The following is a 20199-nucleotide window of genomic DNA, read 5'->3' on the forward strand; positions in this document are numbered from 1 at the left end:
TACAGAACTGGTCTCAGACTTGCTCTGACTGGTCACTTCAAACAGCACAACAAGCAGAACTGTCCTGATAAACTACATTTTCTTTGCCACTTTCTTCTCAATGAATGTTTCAATGAGATTTATCGTTGTCAAAAAACTATTAAATCACATCACTGAGCCACATTATTGCATTAGGTGACATGCAGCAGTGGGCTTGTTACTCAAAAAAAGTAATTTATTACATATTACTCGTTACTTTTTCTAAAAGTTATATTATCTGCGTCCTTTCTCTTCAAAATTATCAGTGTAATACCTGGTAAAATTCATTTTTTACCTCCTCTGTTGCCTGTGACCAGTGTTTTTCCAGGATCTCACTGAAAGACAGAGAGTGTGTCATGGAGATACGCAACATCTCATCTACCACATACACAGCCACAAACTTCATTAGTTCGTTGCTGCTTGTACAGTCAAAAAAATCATTCATTGGATGAACTCAATTAAATTGTGGGCAGGATTTCCATCCAAAATATATATATAGGTCAAACTCAATTTTGTGCATTGCGCCAACTCAATCTAAGCACATCATTGTAATATAGTCTAATTGAATTCAAGTAACTTGTTTTCACCAAATACTGCCTAAGTACAATTATTACATCAACGAAGTGAAATACATTTCATTTGTCCAACTCAAATTTATATAATGAACTGGTTATGAAATTATTGCATTTAGAAACTTAAATTTACTTAAGTTTAACCAACTCAATAATAAAGTGAAAATTGGAAGTCAATAAAGGCTATAGCCTGCAGATGGCTATGATTAAAATCCACTTTTGGCTGTTTAAGCAGTGCGGGCTGCAGCCATCCTCCACAGCGGCAGAGGGCTCGCCTCTGGTGGGGTGTATTTCCAGAAGCTTCATATTGTTGTGTTGTCGTTTGAGTGTATTTCAGGAGGTTTGAGGTCATGTTTCTCGCAGTGGAAAAAGTTTTAGTACCACTGTTCATGTCATCTGTTCAAGTAATGTGAATCTAGTCTCTCAACTTCTAAGCTAGGTTTCTGCTTTGTGATGTGTGTGAGCAATGATTGTGAAAATAAATCTGAGGATGTGACTGATTGTTGGATTTCTGAAATTCTAGCAGTAATTCTACATACTATTTGTCACTAAAAAGTAATATTACTGTATTACCCAACACTGGTGTTCCCTTTCTTGTTTCACTCAATCCCACATACACTATCCAGTAAATACTCACTAGAGCACCAAAGGTGTATAAATCCACAGATGAAAATAGTCCCCAACAAAAACACTTCTTAATCCTGCCTGAGTGAGGTTTGCTTTTGCAGTGCCCAGCTGTTTTAGGAAATCATTGGGCCCCTATGAAAAAATGAAACTATACATTTGTGACCTATTCATAAAGATTTATATCTTTGGTAGGAACAAACAGGTGCCACAGAGTTGGTAAGTTAGAAAGTCCTGAGAGTGGGAGCCCCTGACTCACAACACAGGCCCTGTTGTGGCCGGTTGCTGTTCACGTTAGCCTGGTTGTTGTGTCAAAGCTGGTGCCGATCCAGGCTGCAACAATAAAATGTAAAACAGATCCATTAAAACTTGCATAAAAGAAAGGTTATTATTTGACTGCAAACATTTTAAGCATTTATCATCATCAGCAAACACTGCTGTACCTTCTTCAAAGACTGTGTCTGACTGGTCTCCTGACCATAATAATTAGCTCATATTTATATTGTACAGTTGTCCACTGGTTAAAGTAGAGTGCTTTAATTGCTTTGCTCTGTGTCACTCTGATTACATGTAGACACAATGAAAAGCAATGGAGGGAACACACATGTTAATGTGGTGCCGCAAGAGCAGCTTAAAAAGAGGAATTATCATCCAGTGTGGCTTTTATGCTCTTATTGTAGTGCATAGTGTATTTCCCTGCATAGACATGCACCAATCCCTACATTACATACACACACACAATGTTCAGTGACTGAGTATGTGTGTATGAAACTGTGGTGTGACAGAATGCCTTAATTATGGATTAATTGTGTCATTAGCAGGTTTCTGCTGTTGCCACCACATTGGGCCTGTCAAGGTTAATTACTGGAACATGTTTATTTGCTGTCAGCCACTGCCGCAAGCTGTCACTTGCATGGAAACACAGACAAACACACACAGACGCTGTTCACTCAAACAATTCACAGGGCACCTCGTGTCCCTCAAGCCCTCAACGTTTTCCTCAGCTCTTTTGTTTCTGCTTCAGCACACTTTGTGCAGCTCTACGTCAGCCACCTGAAATATAAAAACACCGTGATCCTGCAGTTTCACCTCCATCGGAAAGACACTAAAGGCACCAGTGGCAAAATTACAGGCGGTGCAGCTGCACCGGTGCCCGTCTGAAAATTATGTAGTGTGCTTATTAACAAAGGTGCTTAATTAGTGTAGTTATCTTTTAGTTTATATACTTTCAAAAAACTAATGTTAATCATTTTCAATTTGCATTTCCAATCAGGGCTTGTAGATACATGTGGGTATGTTATTTTGGCAGGGGAGGCACTTTTTAATTGAGAGATAGATCAGCTTACCTAGATTTATTTTTACTATGAAACAGCCTGCAGCCTGTGGAGAAACCATATTATTTTTTTAAATTGTAACATAGGTTAGTTTAACTATTGTTGTCTGTGTCTCACAAACATGCCCCACACCGATTAGGAATTGACTAAATTCAAAACATTAACAGCCTGCAGTAGTCTGGTTTGATCACAGCTCTTTAGTCCAAAATCCAGTAGCCAGAAAATAACATTGTAAAGCAACACTGTGTAACTTTTGCTGAACAGTAGCCACTGTAGAGATTAGTGACAGCTGTGGGATGATGCTAAACCACTGTTTAGCTGTTTCAAATGCTAAGCCGCTGGAACAGCAACACAAGAGAGAGAGTGTGTCATCAAGTCAGCAAGCGAAAATATCTAACATTAGCCACAATAAGCCTCTGGTCATACCAGACCAAGCAAACCTTCCGAGTGTAGCTTTTTAAATTGGGCAACACTGCATTTTATTGTTTTAAATTTGTAAGATGGAAAATGTATTATTTTTCCCTCAAAAGTCACACAGTCGTACTTTAAAACGCAGCAAAAACACTTATGTCTAAGGCTTGAAAACAGTGTTACAGTAGTTTATCTATAGTCCTTGTCTATAGGAGCTGCACAAAGCCTTGCAGTGCGGCCTCTCATTACCAGCTGACGCCAATAAAAGTCTAAAAGTAAAGTGAGCATTGAATACTGAATCCGTTCAGTCAAGTGGATTTATACATTTACATTTAATTAAATAAAGCAAGTATATAAAATATAAGGTGTGGATAAACAAAGGCTACAGGATAGGAAGGATTACATCACCACATGTTAGGAAAAAACACAAAAATCAAATAAATGACAGGCACATACAACTTGTTACATTTTATATACATTTACTGTCATTACTGATTTATTAATTTATTGAGTAGAAGAACAATCTAGATGTAGAATATTGTACAAGATGAGTCTGGAAAACAAGGCTGCAGGAAAGGAAAGGAAAAATAAAACACTGTCATACATCACCACCTCTCGGGGAGAATGTGACATAAATGACTTGTTTGACCCCAGTGAAGATATATCCTTTTACAAAGTATTTGAACTGATTCCTTTATATTAATAACATTTGTTTGCACTTACACTACAAGCTTAAGAACAGTTAACAGATGATAAACAGATGTGACAGGAGTCAAGAAGCCAGGGGGTGAGAGGATTTTCCCACAAATTTCAAAATAAAACAGACAATGATATGAACATGAACTGACCTTTTTAATACACACACACTGAACACAGCAATGCAGCACCAATCAGATGGTAATGATTAGAAATCAAATTTGGAAACTGATCCAGTCAAACCTTTATCACAGAACTTGGATACTCTCAGCATTTTGAGCTCAGTGCATTAGTAGATAAAGAGATATGAAACAAGGTATCATTTGTAAGACAGAAGAAGTTGTCCTAAATGTTAAATTAAGCCTGCTCTCCGTCCCACAAGGTTGGATTTTTTTAAACATGACAAGAACATTATTCAGAGGAAAGGGTGGCTGTGTGATTTTTTTTTTATTTTTTTTTTGTTAAAATACCTCAAAAAGCAGAAGAAGAAAAAGATGAGAGAAAGGAAGCAGGACAGACACAGAGAGAAAGCCATGGCCGCTTTGATTGATTTCAGCTGTAATCTCCTCACTAACTCATCTCCTGACATCTCTCTCTCTAACAGACTCTCCGTCCATTATAGCCCAGTCGGGTCCTGGCTGAGCAGCTGTGAAGAGACAAAACATTTATCAGCCTGTCAGCTCTTGCTGCCTGTTATTCCAGCCAGACAGACTGCATGGCTGTGAGAGACTCAATAACTCAGGCTGAGGAGAACTGCTGCTGCCTTACATGACACACACACACACACATTCAGTCCACGCACACAGTGCTTAATATCTACGTACAAAGACTTTCTTAAGTTTAAAGAGATGCAGAAATTACAGGTTTTACTGTTTGAATTTACAAGCTCACACGTGATGAGTTCTGCCTGCTCACAAACACACCTCAGTGTGGCAGAGAGACAGTTGAGATGCTGACAGACTGACTGATGGTCTGAGTGACACTGGGCTAAATAGCAGCAAAACCAGCCACCTGCTCCTCAGCACCATGCAGGAAACATGGACAGAGGGCGCCATCTAGTGCACAAACCCACAATCACAGCCTTCATGAGACTCAGCATCTTAACTGTATCACAAGGAAGTTTTCAGTCATCCCCAAAGATACCAGAGAATAACCAGGTAGGCCTGCCTTCAGGGGTGAAGTGGACCACTGCAGAAGATGACTTCTTTTCCTGGTCATCAGTTGTCTTTGGTTATTTTGGTTTGGTTCCTTAGTCGCAAAGGAGAAGTGCAATTGAATGGGAGAGAATATTTCAGTAAATCATTCAAGGAAAATCATCTCACTCCTGAAAAATGTGTACCTGGTGCTTTGCATAGATGTTAATTCTAATATGCAATATCTCATATCCAACAACACTGAGACCCAGAAGACTAAATTTGTAATCATTTTTGAGACTTCATAATGAAAATAAAAATGTCATGATGATTCCAGTGATCCATTTCTCTTTGAAATGAGAGTTTAGGTTTCAGGGGGGATGCAGAGACATGTCCATCCTCTCAATATTTAGAACGTGCATGATCCCACCACCAATAACAACATGACAGTGGCAGAAGACTTTTACTTTGACCAAACATTTACTCCATTTACACCATAAATGAATGCAGAAAGCTTGTGTTTGATGCTCAAAATTTTCCTTTGGAGGACGACCAAACTCCTGTCCGATGTGTCCTGCCTAATGTGGAAACGAAACCTACACCCTCGGACTGTGGTATTTGGTTTGAGTGCACACCCAGAGTTGTGGACCACTGTATGGCAACACTGACTGAGATTACTTCACGTGTGACTGGGAGCAGGAATCACAATTACAGAAAATCTCCAATTTCCCGTCCAAGACCTGGCAACATTTCAGAAACCTACACCCTCGGACTGTGGTATTTGGTTTGAGTGCACACCCAGAGTTGTGGACCACTGTATGGCAACACTGACTGAGATTACATGGCACCAAATGTGGATGCCCCTCTCACACATGCAGTCTTTCCCTGAAATGTTCAGGAACATTTCCTGCATGGGTTCACGTGTGACTGGGAGCAGGAATCACAATTACAGAAAATCTCCAATTTCCCGTCCAAGACCTGGCAACATTTCAGGGAAAATGCAGGCACAGCTGTTGTGAATGACAGCAGTAACATAGCAGGGACAAGCATGTAAAGGGTAACAACTGTCTGAGGAATGATGCTTTCATGTTAAGCGTGAACCAATCACATGACTCTGCTGATGATGTATTTGAATCTGAATCTGAATCTTAAGATTAAGTTTAAAGCAGCAGACAAGGGCAGACAAGGGCAGACTGCAACGGATCATCCAAGAGGAATCCCTCCTCAGTTGCTCTTCCTGAGGTTTCTACCGTTTTTTTTTTCCCTGTTAAAGGGTTTTTTTTGGGGGTCCTTTGGAGGGTCCAAAGGACAGAGGTATGTCGTATGCTGTAAAGCCCTGTGAAGCAAATTGTGATTTGTGATATTGGGCTTTATAAATAAAATTGATTGACTGATTCTTCTGAGGTGACTGGCTGCAATCCGCCATCCCTCCAGGACCCTGAGGCAGGCAGGAGAGATTGTGTGCCAAATTATCTTATGGTGCCTTTACACTACAGGCTTTGAAAAGTCAGAACTTCTTCACCCGTAGTCTTGCTAGATGAACTAATCCTGTTTAAGGCAATAGTTAATCTCATCATTCATACCAAAAATCTCAACTGAATACTCCAACACAAAAGTACCACAGTGATGTTTGTGTCCGATATCCCTACAGTGTATGTTTATCATTTCATTATTCATCATTTTCCTTCTATTTTAGGCTTAATTTAAAATACCTGATTTACGTTCATAACTTAAAATACACTGGACAATGTGTAATGAGTGTTTAACACTGGTTTAAAAAAGCACCAACATTTTCACTGCTCAACAGTTTGACTTGTCATAGCATAAATGGCACAAGTGTAATTACTATCATTAATTATGTCTGCGTTGCATTCAGGAGCTCCAGTTCCACAACCCTGGTATTAACCATTTTTATAGCAGACATTATGACATGTCATAGCAGGAAAAGCACAGGCGTGATTAATAACGTTGATGGCTCAGTTCCACTAATTTTTGCAGTAATCTTTTCCAGTGAGCCAGAACACACAATACCCCCTCCAAGTGGAATGCAGCCACCATAATGTTATTAAATGCATCTGTACATTTCCTGCTGTGACATGTCAAAGTGTTTGCTGTGAAAAAAGGTTGGCACTTAAAAGAGAGGAGGAAGCCATTGTGTTTTTCCTACACAGGTATTCTCCATCACTCACTTTTAGAAGCAAAAAGATACATGGTAGGCAGGCTACATAACAGTACAGGTCTATCTGTCTTAGTATATAGTAGGTGTTAAAGTTAAAGTTATTTTTTAACCTGACCTAGTTTCCCATGTTCTTGTGTCTATACTAATAGAGACCGTTTTTGTGATTGGTCCAGTATTGAGAGAGACAGCTGCAGCCACAGCTGTGAAACAGGCTGCAATGTAATCCCTATTTAGGTCCATTATAAGTGCTTGTTTTTGCTACTGACAGGTTCAGATTGTTATTAGAAGTGTCTGACAGCATTGAAACATTTTTCCTGTCTTTTCACATGATACAGTCTGTTTATTAGTGCGTGTAACAGAATATTGTTTACGAGAAAGTCTCTCTGAAATTCTGCTCACTTTTGCACACTGCTGAAATCAGCAGAATATTCATAGTCTGTAGGGTCCGTTACATAATGTTGTCAGACACTAATAACAGAGCCTTTCATAACCCCTTTCCACCAACATTCAACCGGTTCCATTATGGTTCCTGCACCTAATTTTGAACCATTCAGAGCATTTTCATCAAAATGAATTGGTTCAGAAAAGTTGGTTGCCAGCTAGAACCAAAAACAACAGGTTTTACTTGACCTGAACGGTGACGAGATCAGTGGGCATGTCATATTCTGCAGGTTGGGAGGAGACGATGGAGAAGGCAAAGGAGAAATCATCAGACAAAAAAGACCATGCGAGGCCTCATTAATAGTTGGTTCATACACCCTCTTTCAACTTTTAAGTTCTCCACAGCAAAACATTTCACACAGCAAAACCTTTTAAAGAGAGAAATAACAATCTAGTTAAAAACAAATACTTTCACATTAAAAAGTTTTCAAAAGCAGTTTCTGAATGAAAGCTCCATAAACGTTTCCTGGAATAACAACCCCTCAATGAGAAAAAGGAAAACAAACACATAGTGTGGTTTATGTGCATTAGCATTTTAATTGGACAAAGCAAGAAAACATTGATTACAGTAGCAGAGTCATCAGTTCTCAGGGCTAACACCTTTCTAAACAAAAGGGTCTGAAAATGTCTGTAGGCACTGCCTAATTAAAAAGAGGATCTTGTCAGCTAAAAGAAACCAGCTCTATAAGGCAACAGTTACAATGTAGGCCTCCCCATTTCTCTGGCAAAAAGAGCAAGTGTAAAGGTTGAATCCACTCAGATTTTTGATATAAAATACTGGCATTTCAATAGATATTTAAAAACCATCAGAAGTGTCAAACATGTTCACCCTTTAAACATTTGAAGTGTGTTAAATTTTAAGTATGCACTGCATGGCAATGCCATTTTATCCCTGCATGGAAGAATCGTGTGTTGCACTGTGCCAGTGTCACATTAGATAGTGCCACTCTGCTACGTACAATGTTGGAGTTAACTGTCAAGTTATCAAAACAAAAAAAGAAAGCAAGCACCCACAGTTAACAGTAGCATTTTACTTACATCGTTTCAAATGGATGAATGGTTATTTACACGTGGCGAAAAAAGATTTGAGGCTGTCCGAAAGATATGGAGGAGAAATGGAATGCAAAAAGGAAAACGCTCTCGGTAGTCAAATTTGTCCCAAGTACAAGAGAGGAAAAAACTGTGCAATATTTATCTGCCCTTACAGAGAAACAGCAGTGGCAACAATCCCTGCGATTGATTTTAATCCAAGAGAAAAATGAGAACAAATTAAACAGATTTCCATTCCTCAAATAATAACTAAGGTTCATAACTTAGCACAACTCAGACTTAAACAGTTTCTTTAATATAAAAAAAAAAAAAAAAAAAGCCTCTCTGTGGCTGTCTGAGAGGAAAGATGTGAAAATGGAAGTAATTTGTGAAACCAGAAAAAAAATCCAAAAGTTTCTCCTTTACAGTTTTATACTCATTTACAGTTAACTTAAAAATGGTAAGAGCCCTGGTTCATGGCCAGTCTTGCCTACCACAGAGGGTGTAAATACCTGTGTGGGTCAAATCGCTCCTCTCTGGCTCCCGTTACCTCAACCCCCCCATGAAATCCCATTTACATCTCCTACAGGCGGCAACCTTCCCATTAGGTTCCACATCCCAGTAAAAGTCTTAGTCCTGCCACAAATGGAGGCGGTGTTACACAGCCCCGCGGGGCACCGTACAGCCAATAAGAGGCTGATGGTTGACAAATCTCCCACCCTGCCCACTTATCAGTGTGTGGGGTATCCTGCGGCTCCCATACCGGGCTGGTTGGCTAGCATACTCCCATTCAATCCCTGTGTAGGCTCCATAACCCCACCGTTACTGATGGCGCTCATGCCAGTCCACCCAGCACTGGCCGGTAAGTGACTGCAAAAAACGAGGTAAAGAGAGAGAGAGGGAGAGACAGAGAGGGAGAGAGAGAGAGAGAGAGGGGAGACAGAAAGACAAAATGCCAGCAGGTTAGAAGAGACAAGGCGAAAGGGAGCCAAAGGGACGGTTTATATTAGAGCTACTAGAATCTGGACAGGCTAGAATGAGAACAAGAAGGCAAACAGAGTTATCAGAGGTTGTGAGGGTGAGGCAGGCTGGGCAAAAATCTAGCGAGCGAGGAAAAAAAAAAAAAAAACAGAAAGTGGAGGTCTGTTTGGAGGGGCCAAAGGTAAGTGTAATTTGATTAAACATGGGTGGAGAAGCAGACAAAGAGCATAGAGGCTAAGCGCAGCAAGCTAAATATTCCTTTCTACCCCCCCTCCCAACTGCTGATAATCATGAACATACAACAGCTGTAATCAGCCTACACACAGTTACACCACACTGTATACAACAACGTGGATTATCTTCATTCCTCTTGCAACACTTACACATTTGGCCACAATATATATCAACCTAGGAAGGCAGATTCTCACCTAACTCACATGTTGTGTCTTCAGTCTTTAATGATTCATGTAATAAAACTAAATTCTAAGTTCAGTGTGGAGTTTAGAGAGCTTATACAGGATAAAGTATCATCTTCAAATTTCAAGTCAAGAGAGGCCGAGCCCCTTTCTCTGGATTTGTGCATTCACTGTACATTCGACGATCAAACACACTATCACTGCTTGCATCACCTCACACCTTTGTACAGAGCCTAGTAGTACAGCTGGTCACCAAGAATTTTAGACTGTCAACATATGGCCTCTCCTTTATTTCTTTTCTTGGGTGCACAAAACGTCACTGCACATAGGCTGTCTAAATAAAAACAAAATTTGATAACAACCTACAAAAGATACTTAATATGTCCTACTGACATTCATATACAGATCAAATCCTCAGGTATATGTAGAAATAGATAAATGAAATCAAAAAGAAAATAATGTAAAAAGCTATGACATGAATGTAGACATACAGAAACAACTCAACAGCCTTGAAGAACACAGTCCTTACACACAGTAGGCAGTTGTACAAAAAAGGGAAATTAAATCTTCACCAACAAACTATCCAGAGGTGTGGACAGCATGTGAAACTTTGTTCAGGGCTTTTAGCATCAATCTTGTTCAGTCACGTAAGTCAATTATCTTTAAGTTTACTGAAAGTCCAATGATAAGCTTTGAGCTACTTTCAGGCAGTTTTCTTACAATCATGTTGGATGAGGCTACAGTTTTAAACTATTTGGTGCCTAATTCAAGTGACAAAACCTGTTTGGAACAGACCCCTTCAGTTATTACGATGTGCTGTGCACAGTGAGCAGTTATGACAAACTGAAGTGAGATTAACAACAAAATTTAAGTTCAGATAGTGCGTGCGTGTGTGTGTGTGTGTGTGTGTGTGTGTGTGTGTGTGTGTGTGATTATTTCTCAATGTTCTCGAGATGAGCAAAGTGAGGGGCTGGCGAGGGGAGGAGAGAAGAGGATGTGAGGTTGGAGGAGGGAGGTCATGGCTCCCTCCTGTGGCCAGAGCTGGCTCTCGCTGCCCAGGTCTTGAAGAGGGACTCTGGTGGAGCTGGAGTAGAAGGAGGCGGTGAAGGGGAGCCCTGTTCAGACCGTGCTACTTACTTGAAGCCCTGCTGGTTCCAAGCCTGGCCGTAAACGCCATAGGTGGGAACCTGCCACCCATTTGGGACGTACTGGCTGATCTGGGGCCCGTTGCCGTACCACTGGCCCCATTGGCCGTAGGGCTGGGCTGCCGCTGGGAAGCTCATCTTGTTTTGCTGTAGGGTGCAGAACAAGTACGGCATTAGTAAGCAGTTTGGAAATTCCTCCATGACTGTCTCAAAATATCATTTAACGATATATGCAAACTAACTATATAAACTGAAATAAGCCAAGAAAAGAAAAATGCCCAAACAAAATTATCCTGTGTTTCCCTCTGAATTACCTAGTTCTCCTGAAGAAATAAAAAAATAAAGATCTTTTACATGACATTTAGTGGTTTATCCAAACAAAGAAATCCATGCCTTTCTTTTTCTGCTGAGAACTTGCACAATCTACATGGATACCTAACTGGAAAAACATTAGGTCACTATGTGATGCAATCATGTACTTTTAAAAACAACTTCAGCCAGAATAACAAGGTCCATTTCCCTGAGTATGTCAGTGGGAGGTGCACAGATTTAAAGCACAGATTTAAAGCCCCACTCCAGCATATTTGTTATTTTTTTTATGATTTTTCGTTGAATTGAAATATGAAACTGTAATTTCCTGACAATTTAATTAAAGATCTCAATTTAGTGCTCAATGTTTTTTTTGTTTTGTTTTTTAAAAAAAGGTTGCTGCTACATCAGGAAGATGACATATGACTATAACAGAATCTGCATCTCAAAAATCATCCTCTAACCTTGCACAGGTGCACTGTCATGTCTCTTTGCATCTGAGCGACAAAACAATTGTGAGCTAGCTTGTCAAGTTATCTTGTATTTTGGCTACACTGAAGACAAACGAATGCAGACCATTTGCGAAGCAGATGTGGTGTGGATTGTATCTTTTTACTGGCTACACCGCACAGCACAGGGTTGTGTGAGTCACAACCAAAACAAGATGGTGAGCTTTCGTTTGGGGATTATTTTTTCCGTTTTTGGACCCAGCACAGTGCTATGAAATGTTCATTTTTTCCAGAGTTTGTGTAATATGGGTAAGTTAACATCTGCAGACTTCAGTAGGCTTTGTAAGTGATACAGTTAATGGCAAAATTCTCCACCTTATAACTTACATTAAGAGTGACTGCTATCACTATCCATGCTAATATTCATGCTGCTGTTTTGACACGTACATTCATGCAGCAACCTGGTTGCCATGGTAACAGATTATATCCGACGACTAACCGCACCCCAATTCTCTGTTTGAGAAGGAACTTTAGCCAAAAAACAGGAAGTAACACTGGCTGGAGTGGGGCTTTGAAGGCCTGCTTTACGTTAAGATCACATCCCCTTCAACTGAAATTAAATCAAGGGTGCAAAATATTAAATTACTTGTCTTCATTAGGATCCACATTTTTGATTTCCAATCAGCTGATGCTGTAATTATAGACTCGTGATACACAGCAGCAATACCTTGCAGCTGTCATCGTATGTCATCTCCTTTCTATGTGCAGTTTTTTTAACATGTACAGTATCTGCTGTCCTTACCTGGGGCAGAGGCATCTGCTGCATCGGGTTCATCATGTCCGGGGTCTCTTTACCCCAGTAGCATTTGACTATGTGGCCCTCTATTGAGGTACCATTCACTGACACAATGGCATGGGCTGCTGACTCATGGGAGTTAAACCTGGTCAAAAACAGAGGGAGAGAGACACCAAGGTCACACTGATTTGTTAGATATTTACTTAGCAAGGGTGACCACACCGCTGCTGGGGAACTGCTCTGTTAACAGACCGTTAGAAGAGGATGAATATTTATTAGATAGACTATGTGGTCACTCATGAATCATGGATAACAATACAAGCATCTAATAGGTATTCCATCTAAATATCAGGGACTGCAATAAATACTTTAGCTGAGTCAGTCAATCAATGTTTTTCAGGTCAAGAACACCTAAGCTGAAAGACAGACGGAGCAGGGACCCCCTACTACATATATTGTATAAAATTGAGTTGCATAGTAAACTGGGCTTGTAATAACTTGTATTCAGACACATTTTAATTTCAGGGACAAAAAAGAAGGAGGAAAAAAACTTAAATTAAAACCCTCAGAGTCACGGACCCCCTGCAGCAATTCTGAAGACCCAGGATCTCAGTAATCATTACAATTATTCCTGACACCAGAATATAGAAGAGCAGAAACCTATATGTGGGTAACATCTATGCCACTTATATAATTAAAAACATGTTATTTCAATGGTTCTCAGTTAAGGTCCTCAGTGTTCAGAGCACTGCAGATTTTCTCTCCTACCTTGGAGTGAACTTCGTTCTCCCTACATCTAACGTATCATTGCTTGATTATATGGCTAGAACAAAAACAGCAGCACCTCAGATCTCTAGGGACCAGGATCAGGAAATTGCGCATCATATGTTGACCAAATTTCCACGTACCTTACAAATGAATAGCCTTTGTCTGGGAAAACTCTGATTTCCATGATTTGTCCAAAGGGAGAGAAGGTCTGTCTCATCAGTTGCTCTGAAGGCCAAACAAAGAGGGGATATATGTTATTGTTTGTATGTCGACTGATGTATCATTTAAAAAAAAAAAAAAAAGATGTTGCATACCAACATCATAAGGTATGACTCTCTAGGTGGTTAAATTCACAGGCAGGTCAAAATTTTGCTGATAACACCACGGGGCTTGAGAATGAGCTTTCTGAGCAGAATAAACTAAGAGACCTATTAACACATTGGGAGACATCATGTCACAGGGCCAGTGAAGTTTATTCTGAAACAACCCTGTAACTTCAATTTAAATCTCTGGATTCAAATACATTATCTCTGAGCATGTTCTGGGATGTCATTTTGATTGTTGCTTTGTAAGTTTGATGAGCTCAAAGTGTAACAGTTCAGTGGCTGTGTTCATTTTAATAAGGGAATATATCATCCATTGTAATGGTATGGCTCTCTCATGTGTTCATAGTTTCAGGACAACAACAGAGTTCTATTGGGTTATACGTCGGGTTGGGTACGGATCAGTGCCTCCTGGACCAAATGACAACGAAGATTTTGGTGCCAGATTGTGTGTGAAGCGAGTACATGGTCAAGAGAGTGGGAGAGCGAGCAAGTGAGTGTTATTGCGTGTGTTTGTATGTGTGTGTGTGTGTGTGTGTGTGTATGAGTGATGGTAACACCGCAGGACAGTGAGGTTGTGGCGACCTCAGCAGAGTGTTTGAAGTTAAATGTAGCAGTGCAATGTCTGTACAGTTTAAGCTATTTGTCAGTGAATACATGATACAACTCCTGAAAACCTAAGACAAATTGGTCGCCACCCACTGATTAAATTGAGGAGTGTTAGAGCTGAAGTTAGCAAGCACATTTAGTCACATTTAAGATAGACTGTTAAGGTGGACCCACTATTCTCGTTGTAATGACAATGTCGGGCGCTAACTGAGAAATGTCTGACTGCTGAGTCTCTCCTAGGGTTGGGTATTGCTCATATTTGAATCAGTACCAGTGCCAGTACCAAAATGGGCACAGACAGATTTCACATAAATCAGCACTTGGTGGTATTGACATAATTTGGTCAGTAGCCACAGAAGTACAGAGTTCAATACCCTATCCTAGTCACTCCTGAGTTAGGGAGTCAGTCGATCCCAACTCAAAATGTATTTTGCTGTTGCTAGTATTGTAACTGTTATTAGGTGTTAAGTTATTGTAGTTGGGCTGATTTTTTAATGACAATTTGTTCTGTGACATTGTAAGTGCTGTTTTGTATTTATTTGTATTTAAGTATACATTAAACTGTTAAGAGTTATTATTCAATACCAAATCCAAATTTGCCTTTGCAATACAAAAACAAAAACAGCTGTCATACCTGCTAAAACTGTCACTACAGCCACACAGTACGAGACAAATAATCTGAGGATAAAATCTGGTTCCACCTCCTCCTCCTACTGCTGCTTCTAATGGCATTTGTGAGAATCCACCGTGCCTGATGGAAAACAATCAATCAGAGCTGAGGAGTCTCTAACGCAGCTGTCAATCACTGCTCGTGAACTGTGGGCAAAGTGTCAAACAAGACAAAAGTTTGCTCTGGCCAGCTGGCAGTGCTTATATTTGGCTGGGCTGTTTTCAACATGGCAGCCGAGTCACAGAGGTTCTTACAGCTAAACAGTGCACTAAAATATGTTTCTGAAAACATTTGAGGAGAGATTATTATTTGCTGTAATATTAATTGTATCTCTGTGATCTCTCTGCTGTCCTCACCCAATACTACTACTGTTAGCATCATTATCATACCATTGGTAGCATGGTACTAATAGTATTCATTACCTGTCAGTCCTGTGCTGACTCCCCCACAATACACAGTGCAGTTACTGGGGCTAGACTGACTCATTACTTCATCAAAGGATAGGTGCTTGGAGTTATCTGCCAGGAGGGGAAACAGAGAAGTTTCTTCAGTTAATATGTGAATCCAACATCCTGTGTAATCAAGCAAAACATGCACATTCATGACAACGCACTTTCATAGGTGGTCTTTGGGGCGGGAGGCTTTCTTGTGGCCCAGTTAGTTCGAATCTGTCTGCCTCCTAACCACTGACCACCCATCTGCTGAATGGCGTTCTCTGCATCCTGGAACAGAGAGAAAAAAAAAAAAATCAGGTTATTTCTTTGAGCTGATGTAAAATCTAAAATGAATCCCTTAATATTTAATACAACAAGAGAGAAACTATTCTGGTTTTTGGAGCATGTTTATTGACAATGATAATATGTAAGATTTCCACCAATAACAGCAGCAATAACTGGACGCTGCATTAAGGTTAATAATATGATTGTTTGTCTTTGTACTAACCCATTTGTTGAAGAAAGACACAAAGCCATAGCCTTTAGATTTCCCTGTAGCCATATCTTTCACAACACGAGCATCTCTGTGGACGAACACACCAATAAGAGTACATTAAAAACATGCAGCACAAAGCTTATCAATACTAAAAGCGTAAAACAATAATGGTTTCTCCAAAAACTCACTAAAATTGCATAATCACATTACCCTCTATGTATGTAAATACCCAAGATTTCTAATATCTTTTCTTAATAGTATTTTAGTGTGAGGCAGAGTAAGGGATAACAAATAGTTCCCATTCATTTTCTTCAGTCAATCCTTGATTTAATTAGTTGTGTCAGTAAATCTTGATACTTACGATATCCTGCCAAATGGACCGAAGGCAGCTTTGACGTCTTCTGTAGTTATTTCTGGGCTGAGGTCTCCAACGAAGACATGAAAGTGATCTATTGAAGGAAAAAGAAAATATAGTTTCGACATACCATATGTATCAATACCCAATCTATTTCAAGTTTTTATACTGTTGCATGATTGTAAATTTCTGCTTGAGTTCTGATAAATATTAGTTTGTTAGCAGGGCAAGGACAAAATGAGAGTTATCTTGGCAAAACCACAGTCGAGACAAGTAATTGAAATGAAAGCCACTACATCAAAATAACTAAACATATAAGCAATGAAACGCTTTTCCTGTGATTTTCCATCTTTCCATCTGATTAATATGTCTTTAAAATCTGTTTTTCTAATGTTTTAATTTCATGAAGCATTTTCCTCCACAGGCATTTGTACTTACTACTTGTGTCTTTTTTCTGGCTGGTTGGCGTCGTGGCCCAGTTGACTTTGACCTCCTGCGGAGAGGGGCAGAGAAAAAGCAGGCCAGGTGGGGTATGTTTACATCATTTCAAGTAAAACCTGCTTCTCTCCACTAACAGAGTGTATAATCTTAAGACTGAGTTAAAAGTACTTATGTAAAATCAACTAAAAATTAAATCTCTTACATGTGTCTTTTGACTCACATCTGCCCTACCCTAGCCTACTATTTGTGACGCAAACAGTTTTACAACTAAATGTAGGAATTCATTAGGGAAAAAAAAGCATATAACCACAATATGATACAAAAATGGGGCATCAATGCAATGTTTACTTAGAATGGAAGGCAAAAGCAAATAAGAACACATGCAGATATTAGTGAAAGTTACACAGCTCATCTGCAGTGTTTGCCAATGAAACGCACCTTATCTAGTTTGGTTGACTAGCACTGAACCCAGAAACTCAACTCATTATTAAGCCATCCAGCATGACTTTAATAATATTCCTTTATAAGGCCCTGTGGTCTTTTAAACATTGCAGATTAAAATGTTAATGTTTGCTTTATTGTTCTAGATAACCCAACTCTATCCAGCACCTCCCAGACTTTTTGTTTCACCATCTTCCCGATGTAGTCACATGGTCTTTAAGACGTAATTGACAGTATGGCAATGGCTTGTTCAGTCCATCCCTGAAGTACATTTCTATCGTTATTTTATTCTTCCCAGGCCTTAATGTGCTTGACACACTCAAGCCATGTGGTGGCATCATCCTCCACAACTAACATCATAGCATCATATATTCCAAGACCATTGGGTTTAAGAGGTCCTAATGAAACCAATTTTTAGCTACAGAGATGACTTTCTGGCAGTAGTAATGCTCTGAAATGTTCAGGATCTGATTTGGACCCTGTCTCCAGCAGCTTCCCCTACTCAGTCTGAAAACCCTATCTAATCAATGGAACAGAAATGCTAGCAGTTCACTGGTTTTGGTTGTTTACAAGGCACACAACCTACATCCCCCACACCCGAAGCCCACCCATCCCCACTCACCCTGTAGACACGATAGCTTACCTTACCCATTATTTTCCTTCCATTCATGGCTGCCAATGAGGCAGCTGCATGCCTGTGGTCATAGAACTCCACAAAGCAGTACGGATCATTTCCGGCCGTCTGTCAACGTGAAAACAAGACTGATATTAAGTTCACAGCAAGAGTGACAATTTGTTCACTGCAGATGACAAGAGCCACCTACTGTAGTTTGGAGTGTCAGACCTGATCTAATAGACTCGGGGAGAAAAATCAAGCACATCTGTAGACTGAGGCTTTCACAAGCACCCCACCACCTTTCAGGTCACTGCTGAGTGCCATTACCTTCAGTGAATACACAATGTATAACAGAGAGAATAACACTCACATCAACTATCATTTTACAACTCTTGCAGGGTCCTATCTGTGTGAAGACCTGCACAATGAGGGGCTCGGTGACATCCCTGGACAGATTCCCCACATACCTAGAAACAAGGAGAGAGATGGGGGAATTGAGTCTTTGTCAAACAGGAAGTAGCATGCAAACAAAGGCTAGTTAACCGGGCTAGCTACAACCCACAACAATTCCTTATATTAAACATAAAAACATCAATAATAGTGGACTAAATACTACTGGGGATAGTCTAAATTTTACACAGACAACTCCAGCACGGTCAGTTTTAGTGGAGCTGTCCCGGGCCGTCTCTGCGAGCGTTGACGTGGCTTGTCTGCCAGCTAGCTAAAGATAGCCGGTTCAAACGGGCCTCATGCTAAGTGGGTTGGCAACTATCGACACTAAAATTATATTTCTTCCGATGGGGTCTCGCTGACGCCTGGCTATTACAATAAAACACGACTATTTTAGTAAATAAAGATATCATTCAGTGAAAACGTGTCCATTTTAGAAGAAGTGATTGGCTGGCTAGGCTTGCATCTCTGGCTAATAATAGCTAGCATTAGCTAGCCCTTCAGTTTCATTTTCAGGCGAGTTACGGTTCCGTCTATTTATACGACAAAATCAAACAGAACTTTACGTTTATAGCGACAATGTACTGGGTCTTATTATATTTAAACGCGTCGCTATTTTCGACATGACGCGAATTAAATGGCCATTTGAGGCAAAATTACAAGGTTACACAGTTTTTAATTGAAACAACAACGTGGAAACATTTAGGACGTGCCGTAGTTACACGGAGCCTTCCCATTCCAGGACATAGACAGGGCCTCCGTTACTCACAAGGTTTTGGGTTGATCGTCCTCCATCATCAAGGTTTAGTGGTCGCGTCCTGAGAGGTCTTTAATCCAATGACATAAAAATGGTTTATGCTTAACTCGAGCGACCGCGAACGTAAAGGCTATAACTACTATTCAATAATAAATCGGTGGCCGATTCTGCTCTCACACACACCGCAGACAGCCTCAGTCTGATGCAAACAATAGGAAGTTGAAGATGGCGGAGAAGCGGCGTCAGCAGCGTCAACCTGCGCGCTGAAATGAAGCCAAAATCAAGCGCTCTTTCTCCCACACACAAAGATGTGCCCCCACATCTTTATGGCATGAGCTGCAAACACAGCGGGTTTTTGTAGCTTTGCATAACTGTGCAGAATAATATTTTTCCATTAGCCTATTTATGGCCATAGCTTAATCGACAAAGTGCAGAAACGTTAGTGAAATTACAACTGGAAACATCTGGAAAGTGCGTGTAAACCAGCAAACGTCGCAAGACGATAACCAGCAATGCAGCTAATTAGTATTCCAGCATAATTTGCTATAGTTCATCAACGATTGTTACGACGCTGTAATTTGTAATGTTTATTGGTAGTGACCGATGCAAAACACGTGCGCCGCCCGGGAATCGAACCCGGGTCGCAAGAATGGGAATCTTGCATGATACCACTACACCAGCGGCGCTGATGGTGATGGAGGGGGAAGTCTGTCATTATCAAGCCAGCCTAATTTTATCTATTAATAGGAAAGGCAACAAAAAATGATGGACAAAAAGGAGAAACAAGACTAATAGTGTGAAACATCTACAGAATGCCCCAGAAATTAGTCATAGGACACTTAAATCTTTTTACCACTCACAGTTCCCTTAAAGCCAAACCAATGGGTTTTCTTGAATAGGATTTTGGTGGGAGAAATAAGGTCTGTGGTTAACAAAAGCTTAACAGACGTTCACCTCTTTGCTCTCGGACATAAAATACGTCCGTAAACACCCCAATTATGAGCTTTGAAACTTCCATATGTGTTGCTATGGCAGTTGGTGACAAGTGGCTAAATGAGACTACACAACGTCATCACGCTGAGCCGAGCCGAACACGGCTTTGCAGTCTTGTAATGGTGATGACGTTAGGTCATGAGACCATTGTGTAGTTTGTTTATAGCCTAATGTTAGCTTTTTACATCTGGCCATTGCATTTAAGCTTCAATAATCATGAAAGTGGTGTTCATTAGTGAAGATTATCTTGCTGATCAAAACTTGTAAGTAACATAAATATTTGCCACAGAGCCTATTTTCGACAATAATCCAA

The 20199-nt window shown here is 40.2% G+C and overlaps 1 protein-coding gene and 1 non-coding gene across 4 annotated transcripts; both read right to left on the reverse strand.

Moving 5' to 3' along the window:
- Positions 1-7920: 7920 nt before the first annotated feature.
- Positions 7921-19866, reverse strand: LOC125889969 (cytotoxic granule associated RNA binding protein TIA1-like). 3 transcript variants are annotated; one of them, XM_049578292.1, is made up of 12 exons: positions 19848-19866; positions 18057-18153; positions 17714-17812; positions 16627-16681; positions 16195-16282; positions 15846-15921; positions 15517-15625; positions 15326-15421; positions 13442-13526; positions 12540-12678; positions 10972-11126; positions 7921-9307 (listed from the first exon to the last, which is right to left on the reverse strand). In XM_049578292.1, exons 2-12 carry the CDS (start codon positions 18066-18068, stop codon positions 9169-9171), a joined length of 1053 nt encoding a protein of 350 aa, XP_049434249.1. In that variant the 5' UTR covers positions 18069-18153; positions 19848-19866; the 3' UTR covers positions 7921-9168. The 3 variants fall into 3 exon arrangements, with proteins under 3 accessions (XP_049434249.1, XP_049434247.1, XP_049434248.1); XM_049578290.1 differs by lacking the exon at positions 19848-19866 and adding an exon at positions 18906-19171; XM_049578291.1 differs by lacking the exon at positions 19848-19866 and adding an exon at positions 18850-18868.
- trnag-ccc (transfer RNA glycine (anticodon CCC)) lies at positions 19509-19579 on the reverse strand. The gene has a single exon. It is a non-coding gene; the product is annotated as a tRNA-Gly (tRNA).
- Positions 19867-20199: the final 333 nt, after the last annotated feature.

This window comes from Epinephelus fuscoguttatus, linkage group LG6 (assembly GCF_011397635.1).
Source record: "Epinephelus fuscoguttatus linkage group LG6, E.fuscoguttatus.final_Chr_v1".
Lineage (NCBI taxonomy): Eukaryota > Metazoa > Chordata > Actinopteri > Perciformes > Serranidae > Epinephelus > Epinephelus fuscoguttatus.

Coding starts and splice junctions, on each gene's coding strand:
- LOC125889969 (XM_049578290.1), bottom strand. CDS start 18,934: ATGATGGAGGACGATCAACCCAAAACCTT. Junction 16,283..16,626: donor CCAGAAAAAAGACACAAGTA/GTAAGTACAAAT, acceptor TTCCTTCAATAG/ATCACTTTCATGTCTTCGTT. Junction 12,679..13,441: donor AAAGGCTATTCATTTGTAAG/GTACGTGGAAAT, acceptor GTTTTTGACCAG/GTTTAACTCCCATGAGTCAG.